Source organism: Lactuca virosa, chromosome 2 (genome assembly GCF_052849685.1).
Source record: "Lactuca virosa cultivar CGN04683 chromosome 2, Lactuca_virosa_CGN04683_v6, whole genome shotgun sequence".
Taxonomy (NCBI): Eukaryota; Viridiplantae; Streptophyta; class Magnoliopsida; order Asterales; family Asteraceae; genus Lactuca; species Lactuca virosa.
In genome coordinates, this window is record NC_136427.1 from 295922727 (window position 1) to 295932558 (window position 9832).

A 9832-nucleotide genomic window follows, 5' to 3' on the forward strand; every position below is an offset into this window, starting at 1 on the left:
AAAGATATGACATTAGAATGCATGATCCGTTGGACTTTGTTGAGGAGCTTCACTAGGAATGGTCGTTTATACAGCAAAATAATTAATAAACAATCAAATATTTCTATCATCGTAGTTCCGTACGACTCCATATCCTATATAATTGAAGAAGATATTTTTTATGGTTTCTAGATCTTAGATTATGATTAAAGTGGATCGTATATTTAATGACAGAAATCTTCCACTCATTAGTCCAAAGTCCTTAATTTCTTTTAATAATAAGTCGACATTCAAAAGTTATTTTAAAGTACGGTCGAAATTAATTTTACTAGAAATTAATATTTTAATTAACTTATAGGGTTAAATCTTAACCGTCAAATAAAATAATTTGTAATAAAAAAAAGACATAAGGTAATCTAACCAATTTTTTAAAAGAAAATAATATTTTGTTTTGTTTATGAATTTTCTTTTGATTTTTTTTAAAAAAAAATTTGTTTTTGAATTTTTATTTTTATTTTTTTTATTTTTTGAATTTTTGTGTTAGAAAAATAATCATTTTCTTCACAATGTCTCGTCACGGAGTATTGTTTATTTTTCAGAATTTTACTTTTTAAAATTTTTTTCTTAAAGAATTTACTTTTGAATTTCCGATGGTATATTTTGAAGTGTTTAATATCATAGATTTTCAATAAAATATCTACTTTATACATTAATATCGTATATTGTTCACATTATTATGTTTGTTTATTTTTTGATATATTTAAGTAAAAAACAAATTTTTTGTCGAAATTATGGAATTGTTGATCGGATTTCGGATATCTTCTTAAAATTCTGAAGTTCTTTTTTTCCGAAATCCGAAATTTCAATCTGACATTCAAAATGTTGGTCCGAAATTCTATTTGAAATATATTTTCTTGCCAGAAAAAAATATTTTGACTTGGTCTAGAATGCCAATTATTTTTGCTAAAAAAAATTTAATTATTCTTTTCAAATACATGGTTAGATTACTAAGTTCCCTAAAAAAATCTACTTATAATATTGGGTGCATCAAGGTAACTGGAAAGTAGTGGCTGAGGCGGACTGGCGGAGTACACTCACCGACTCACTTGGCCCATTTCCTTCAACCATGAAAACCACCACCACCGAACCCTTTATTGACCTCGAGCATTCACCAAACCACCACACTACGCTACTAAACCACCCCGAACTACAACAAGGCGCTGTGAGAAAACAGTCGTTCGTCAGGGTTCTCTCCAGTATCACTTTGGTCTCTCTGTTCTTTGTTTTAGCTTTTGTACTCATCGTCCTGAACCAACAAAATTCCACCAACACCACCGCTGCTAATTCATCCCCGCCGGAGGATAAATCTTCCCGACGATACTCTCAGTCCGCTCGCCTGACATGGGAAAGAACAGCTTACCATTTTCAGCCACAAAAAAATTTCATCTACGGTACGTTACAATTTCTAGAAAATTCCCATCTAACTCTCTATTTATCGTCAAATGTCGACATAAAATAACTATTCATGGAAATTTCCAGTCCTAATTTGCATTTTTTTTCTTGGATTATTTCATGATTCTCGATGGTTTTGCTGTGTGGATTCCCTGCTTCAGATCCCAATGGTATGTCGTTCTTTCGTAAACATTTTTAATATATTCATGGGTTAAATGTAGAGGTAATATGACTTATTAAGGTAATTAACTTTTCGGTAAGTTCTCATATCTGGGTAATTATCTTTTTTTTTTTACACATCTAGTAACAAACTTGTTGGAGGTGTTCACATATGATCATTATGACCATGACCTGTTATAGCAGGTTAAATCTTAGATGTGAACGCTTTCAACAAATTCATTACCTAGATGTGTAAAAAAAAATAGTTACTCAAATATGAACAAAACGAAAAGTAAAAATTAATTGGGGGAATTTGCGTTTTGGGTCCCTAACTTATTTTTTTTAACTTGGATGGTCCCTATTGTTTATTTTTGTTGCGCGTTTAGTCATTGTCTTACCTAAAAAGACTATTGTGCCCTTATTAATTTATTTTTTAATTAATTTTCTTATTTATGCATTTATTTTTTACATATTTAAAAAAATTAATAGACCCACATATTTGTATCTCCTCGGATGATCCATACTGTTTATTTTTTAATTAATTAATTTTTTTAGCTCAGATGGTCCCTACTGTTTATTTTTGTTACGCGTTTAGTCCCTGTCTTACCTAAAAAGACTATCAAACGGCCCCTAAGATTACCTAAAAGTAAAAATTAAATTACACGAATGATATGTGGGGTATATTAATTTTTTAAATATATAAAAAATAAATACATAAATAAGAAAATTAATTAAAAAATAAATTAATAAGGACAAAATTGTCTTTTTAGGTAAGACAGGGACCAAACGCGCAACAAAAATAAACAGTAGGGACCATCCAAGTTAAAAAAATAAGTTAGGGACAAAAACACAAATTCCCCCAACCACAGGGACCATTCGTGTAATTTAATTTTTACTTTTTGTTTTGTTCATATTTGGGTAACTATTTTTTTTGTACACATCTAGGTAACAAACTTGTTAAAAGCGTTCACATCTAGGATTTTACCTGCTATAGCAGGTCATAATGGTCATATGTGAACACTTCCAACAAGTTTGTTACCTAGATGTGTACAAAAAAAAGATAGTTACCCAGATGTGAACATACCGAAAAGTTAATTACCTTAATAAGTCATATTCCCAAATGTAAAATATAATATCTTTTGTTTATGTTTACAACAGTTTATGATATTAATCTTGATTATTTGTTTATTTATATATATATTAATTTTCCCTAGTTAGACGATATGACGAATTCGTGAATCGTGATGGTTTGTACTTTTGTACTTTTTTCCATTTTAGGGCCGTTATTTTACATGGGTTGGTACCATCTTTTTTATCAATACAATCCGTACGCTCCAATATGGGGCAATATGTCATGGGGTCACGCCGTGACCAAAGACATGATCAACTGGTTCGAGCTTCCCGTTGCCTTGACCCCAACCGAATGGTATGATTTCGAGGGAGTCCTATCTGGGTCCACCACTGCCCTCCCCAACGGTCAAATCTTTGCATTGTACACAGGAAATGCAAACGATTTCTCGCAACTACAATGTAAAGCTGTTCCTGTAGACAAATCTGACCCACTCCTTGTAGAGTGGGTCAAATACGAGAATAACCCAATCCTATACACTCCATCAGGGATTGGGTTAAAAGACTATCGAGACCCGTCCACAGTCTGGACGGGTCCCGATGGAAAACATAGGATGATTATGGGCACTAAGATTAATCGTACTGGACTTGTACTTGTTTACCATACAACCGATTTCGTAAACTATGTGATGTTGGACGAGCCGTTACATTCGGTTCCCAATACTGATATGTGGGAATGTGTTGACTTTTATCCTGTGTCAACAATAAATGATAGTGCGTTTGATATCGCGGCCTATGGCAGCGATATCAAGCACGTGATTAAAGAAAGTTGGGAGGGACATGGGATGGATTGGTATTCAATTGGGACATATGATGCAATGAAGGATAAGTGGACCCCGGATAATCCGGAATTGGACGTGGGTATCGGGTTACGGGTCGATTACGGGAGGTTTTTTGCATCGAAGAGTCTTTATGACCCGTTGAAGAAACGGAGGGTCACCTGGGGTTATGTTGCAGAATCGGACAGTGCAGATCAGGACCTTAATAGAGGATGGGCTACTATTTACGTACGTTTTATTTTTTCATATTTGAGTTATTTTAATGTGACATAATAAGATATAACATGGTGTGTATTCTAATATTCTATTTTTTTAATAGAATGTTGCAAGAACTGTGGTGCTAGATAGAAAAACCGGAACCCATCTACTTCATTGGCCCGTTGAGGAAATCGAGACTTTGAGATCCAATGTTCGTGAATTCAAAGAGATTGGGCTTGAACCGGGTTCGATCGTTCCACTTGATATTGGTCAGGCTACACAGGTAGACAGAAAAAAAAATGTCAATTTTGTTATTATTCTATGCTTATATATAATATAAAAGTAAAGTTTGTAAATATCATATATTAAAATTTGAAAAATAATAATGTAACAGTTAGACATAGTTGCGACATTTGAGGTGGATCCAGAGTCATTAAGCTTGACAAGTGACACAAACGGTGAATATGGTTGCACCACAAGCTCGGGTGCAACCGATAGGGGAATTTTGGGACCATTTGGGATTGTGGTTCTTGCTGACGTGGCACTTTCAGAATTAACACCGGTTTATTTCTACATTGCGAAAAGTAATGATGGTGGTGTATCAACACATTTTTGTACCGATAAGCTAAGGTAATAAAAAACATTAATTTTACTAAAAACCATTATATATATAATGTTGAAATTAAGTAAGGTTTTTTTTGTCTAATTTATATAATACAGGTCATCACTGGATTATGATGGCGAGAGAGTGGTATATGGGAGCACTGTCCCTGTTCTTGATGGTGAAGAACTCACAATGAGGTTACTGGTATGTGTATATATATGTATATATATGATATATCATTTTTTTTGTAAGTAGATTATTATGGTAGTTCTAATATGGATTTTCTTTTTGTTAGTTATGTTTTGTTTAATTATATTTGTTGTTTGTTTTATAATAAAAATCAGGTGGATCATTCGGTAGTGGAGGGATTTGCAATGGGAGGAAGGATAGTAATGACATCAAGAGTGTATCCCACAAAGGCAATATATGAAGGAGCAAAGATCTTCTTGTTCAACAACGCAACTGGAACAAGTGTGAAGGCATCTCTCAAGATCTGGCAAATGGGTTATGCACGAGTTCAACCTTACCCTTTTTAATTATTTATCCAACTCTTTTATTATATTGAGTTGTGTATTTTTATTTCTTTTTAGGTAAATAAAAACCAAACCGTGTTATGTTGATGATTTTTGGTTGGTTTGCAATTATATTTATTAGAAAATTGTTGTTTTATATCATCTGTAAAACATGTGAAAATGATGATAATTAAAAGAGTTTGTTCTGGTGTGAAGCTATGTAGTAGTTTCTTTAATTCGATTAACGGATCCGTATACGGCTTATAACTTACAATTTAGAGCATCGTCACTAGAAGCCTTTTTTTTTTTTTTTATAATGTATTTCTATTTAATTGTTGTTTTTTTTTTCTTAAATAACCACTTGTTACTAGATAGCTTATTTGTTATTGTTTTTTTTTTTTAATTGAATATACTCGAATGCTTATAAACATAACAAAACCCGTTGAAATGACATAAAAACTTGTTTTCTTCCCGCCATGGTATCCCTGTGTCCAACAACCCTATCATCCCCTTTCCACCCCAAAACCCTAAAACTCAATTCATATCCGCAAAACGCTAACCACAGACCATATAGTCTTCCCCCTCTCACCGCTGTCGCTTCGAGGTCTGGCTATGAAACCGAAAGGGGTTTCGATTTTGAAATCGGAGACACCTTCTTCAGGCACGAAAGCGCTACCGGCCGGGATCTCGGTGTTCTCGCTGCTGCTCTATATAAGAAAAAAAACGATAACCTACGAGTTCTTGATGCAATGTGCGGTTGTGGAATTCGATCCCTGCGTTACTTATCTGAAGCTAAAGCAGATTTCGTGTTGGCCAACGACGCAAATGAAGATTGCAACGGTGTTATAGTATCAAATTTATCGACAGTTTCGAGTGAGGAGGAGGGGAGGTGGAAGGTGAGTCATTCAGTTGCGAATCGAGTTTTGGCTGAGAAATATGTGGAGAGGGATTATTTCGATTTCATTGATGTTGATTCGTTTGGGAGTGATTCCAGTTTCTTCAGGTGTGCATTTGATGTTGTTAAGCTTGGTGGATTGCTTTACGTTACATCAACCGATGGGTTCTCTTCCGGTGGCCATCGTCCTAACCAGTGAGTTTTTACCTCATAACAATACCTGATCTTTGAGAATATCATTGTATTAAGCTCGTTTTGTATTATTATGGTTTAGTTCTTTAGCTGCTTATGGAGCGTTTATTCGGCCGCTGCCATACTCAAATGAAATCGGGTTACGGATGCTAATAGGAGGTGCAGTGCGGGAGGCTTCTGTTTTGGGTTATCATGTGTCACCACTTTTCTCATATTATTCATATCATGGTCCTGTTTTCAGAGTATTGCTACGTGTAAACCGAGGAAAGCAACCCCATGGCATGTACTACTACTACTACTGGTTACAGTAATTTCTGTAAGTGTAATTGTGTTTCTACAACATAGCTTAGCTTCTGATATTTTTCTGTACGCTAACAGGCATTATGGGTTTATCTGCTACTGTGATTCTTGTGGTAACTCTCAAGCGATTTCGTGGGACAAACTTGGTCAGATAAAGTGTCCTTGTGGATCAGATGTATGTATGGTTTCATCTTGTTGATGTTGTTGTTGTTGGTTTTTAGTGTTATCTCCCCTTGCATGAATGAATCATGATGTGGGTTAAATTAAATGTATCTGAAGAAGTTACAACTTACAGGTACCCGATTCACTGGTTGTTTGTGGGCCACTTTGGACAGGGCCTCTTCACTGTGCAGAGTATCTTGCAGAAATGGTTAGTTTGGCAAGAGAATGGGGATGGTTGGGAGATGACATGAAAAACAAGGATCTTGATAAGCTATTGAATCGGTTGATTGATGAAAGTCATCCCGATTTATCATTTGGTTACATCAAACTTGATGAGGTAAGTTCATACTGTTTATTTTTCATCTTTGCTTGTGCTGAATCCATTTTGAAGTTGTATTATGTTTTGTGATATATGTAACAGATAGCAAGTCGTGCCAAGGTCAATTCTCCTCCTATTGTGACAATAATGAATGCCATCCATCAGGTACTCCCTCCCCAAAGAGATGTAAATATAATATCTTTGTTATGTCAGTATATCTGTATATGATGTTTTGATATTGCTATGGTTTATACTTTATACTTTATATTGTAGGAGGGATATGGTGTTAGTAGATCACACATTTCCAATAATGCAATCAAGACAAATTGTCCCATGTCAGAGTGTATTAGGATCGTGAAGGGACTCCAACTCCAACAGTCGTGAGCTTTTTATTTAAAGATAGACAACCTGAATCTTGGTGGTTGTAGAGAAACAGACATTGATTGGGAATGGTTACTGTGATCAGAATATAATATAGAGTCGATGTTGCTTTCTTTCTCAATGGTCAATATGGTCAATGGCGATGGATTGAACCCTAGGTAACCTAGGGTTTGGTGTTGTGGGTGCCAATAGACATTCACAACCTCAGGAAACAAACACATTTTCAGCAATTTGAAAGAATTGAAATAAGTTGTGTGTTAAGTTGGCAGGAAATGGAAATCTCCTCTAAATATCTGTTTGGTAGACAAATATTAAATAATAAACCACAAAACATATAGTTAGTTAAAGAGTAGAGAGAATATTTCTATATAGAAATAAAAGAAAGAAAAAGAAAAATAACTTGAAATCAGTGGAATAAACAACAACCAACAAACATAAACCAGGATCAACTGTCATCAACTCTTAGTTTTTTTGAACGAACAGAAACTAGAAAGGGGAGGTTACAATTACAAGAAGCAAAAAGCAAAAAGCAAAAAGCAAAACAACAAGACATGGGTTTATACATGTTTTGCAATTTGCATACATACATACACAAAGGCCAAGCCCCAAGGAAAAATGGGACTTTACTTATTACATGCATGTCCAAATGAAGCATACACCTGCCATCGTGTGTGTAGTAGGTAAGGTGTCAAAAGTCTTTCCTTTTAAGGGCATTCTTTCTCATAGACTTGGCTTGCATACTTCCAGTTGATGACTTTCCAAATATTCTTCAAATAATCGGGTCTTACATTTTTGTACTGCATCATTCAAACATTTAACTATATCATCAATTGATCGTTTAAGTGGAACAAACAGGAGAATTTTATTCGCTACATAAGATAAGATACACAGACAGACCATAAAAAATTTATATGATGATTAACTAACTACCTGTAAGTAGTATGCATGCTCCCAAACGTCTATGCCAATCAGAGGAACCAAAGTTGCACCTTTTGTAACCAAGGGGTCCTGCACCACAAGTCACAACCAGATACATACTTAATAATCTAATCTATCAACTAGTTGTATTATTAATGTAGAATTTTTTTAGATAATTTATTCAGTAAAAGGCTCAACAAGATTTGTTATAATCACTTATGTGAATTGCATGTATACCTGGTTTGCAGTTGTCTCAACCACAAGCCTTTTCAACTCCTTGTCCACTGCAAGCCACTGCCGGTAGTAGTAGTAGTAGCATATCACAATTTTATAAAAGTAAACATATCAAGATGATTGATTGATAAGAGAAATAATAGATGAACATAACATACCACCCATCCAGAGCCCTGCACAGCAGCACCTTCAGCATTCATCTTGGCAATCAACTTTTCCATTGAACCAAAGTGTTGGTCAATAGCCCACCCCAAAGAACCATGTGGTGCCTCACCACCACCTTCCTGCAAACCAAAACAAAATTCAGGCTTTCACTCAGAATCATCCTTCAACTATCAGGAAACAGACTTACACTTGTAGGAGCAAGATTCTTCCAAAAAATTGAGTGATTCACATGACCTGATTACACAAACAAAAAGGGGATGAATCAATTCTAGGACATCCAGAAAACGCAATGTATTATTCACTTCAATAAAAATCCCTAAAACCAATTAATCAAACACATCAGTAACTGCATACTATGAATTGATATATATCATGTTGCAAGTTCAACTACAATATTCTATTTGACGTTCTTGTTCTCAAGTATGGTGTAGGTAGCAACTTTTAGAACTTGAAATCCATATCAAGTTAGGGATCAATATGCAGCTTCCTATTTTAGAACAATTCACTGTAAGAAGTTGTTGAATTGGTTCGACGGAAACTACCGACAAAAAGATAAAAGTATCTGTACTGGAAATAAGATAATTGGATGGAGAAAAGGATAAGAATCGAACCTCCGCCATTGAACTTAATGGCGCTCTGCAATTTGACGGCAGTGGAGGCATCACCCTTAGCGATGGCGTCATCAAGCTGCTCGAGAGCCTTATTGTAGTTGGTAATGTAAGCCTGGTGGTGTTTCTGGTGATGGAGCTGCATAATCTCTCCGCTAATCACCGGCTCCAGAGCGCCATAATCGTAGGCGAGATCCGGAAGCGTAAACGTCTGCAGTCCACGAATCTGTTGCTGAAACCTGGAGAATCGACCTAGGGTTTTCCCACTACTGACTAGTGTTCGAAGAGCCATTTGTTCTGCGAATCAATTGACTTGATAGAAATCCAAGTACACAGAGACTTATATTTGGCAGCGAAATGGTTCCAAGTTTCCAAATGGAATCTGTGTGCACCGTCCTAATCTATATACTTTTCCCTGCGGAGTGCGCACGACACTACACTTCTCTAAGTTTATAGTTTTGACCCCTAGTTTTCAAATATCATTTTATTTATTATATTTTTATATTATATATTGTCACCTAACCTTCTTTAGAAAATAGAAATACAAGTTAAAATCTCCAAATGAACTAAAGTCTAAAAGAAAATCTTATAACTTAGGGGTTGTTTGTTTGGCAGAAATGAAATGGATTTTGAAGGAAAATGATTCCATTCCAATTCCCTCAAATTCTTATGTTTGGTTCACCTTTAAGGGAAGGAAAAAGAATCCTAAATTAAATATTTTCCCTTCAAACGAAGGAAAGTTCATTCCTTCACAATCTCAATGGAATTAATTCGTTCACAACATGGAAAGTAGCAGATTACGATATTGCCCTCGCTTCATCTGTAAGCCATACACTACATGGTTTCA

General features: G+C 35.2%; 3 protein-coding genes across 3 annotated transcripts; 2 read left to right on the top strand and 1 right to left on the bottom strand.

Moving 5' to 3' along the window:
* Positions 1 to 1002: 1002 nt before the first annotated feature.
* Positions 1003 to 5026, top strand: LOC145161456 (beta-fructofuranosidase, soluble isoenzyme I-like). Its single transcript, XM_079080970.1, has 7 exons — positions 1003 to 1430; positions 1593 to 1601; positions 2869 to 3725; positions 3817 to 3978; positions 4090 to 4325; positions 4416 to 4503; positions 4644 to 5026. Exons 1-7 carry the CDS (start codon positions 1106 to 1108, stop codon positions 4833 to 4835), a joined length of 1869 nt encoding a protein of 622 aa, XP_078937096.1. The 5' UTR covers positions 1003 to 1105; the 3' UTR covers positions 4836 to 5026.
* Positions 5027 to 5206: 180 nt separating this feature from the next.
* LOC145161457 (N2,N2-dimethylguanosine tRNA methyltransferase) lies at positions 5207 to 7181 on the top strand. Its single transcript, XM_079080971.1, has 6 exons — positions 5207 to 5901; positions 5981 to 6181; positions 6277 to 6373; positions 6494 to 6697; positions 6782 to 6844; positions 6953 to 7181. Exons 1-6 carry the CDS (start codon positions 5288 to 5290, stop codon positions 7061 to 7063), a joined length of 1290 nt encoding a protein of 429 aa, XP_078937097.1. The 5' UTR covers positions 5207 to 5287; the 3' UTR covers positions 7064 to 7181.
* A 329-nt stretch (positions 7182 to 7510) lies between these two features.
* Positions 7511 to 9408, bottom strand: LOC145161458 (superoxide dismutase [Mn], mitochondrial-like). Its single transcript, XM_079080972.1, has 6 exons — positions 8989 to 9408; positions 8565 to 8611; positions 8371 to 8496; positions 8216 to 8272; positions 7991 to 8068; positions 7511 to 7857 (listed from the first exon to the last, which is right to left on the bottom strand). Exons 1-6 carry the CDS (start codon positions 9275 to 9277, stop codon positions 7765 to 7767), a joined length of 690 nt encoding a protein of 229 aa, XP_078937098.1. The 5' UTR covers positions 9278 to 9408; the 3' UTR covers positions 7511 to 7764.
* Between the last annotated feature and the right edge of the window lie 424 nt (positions 9409 to 9832).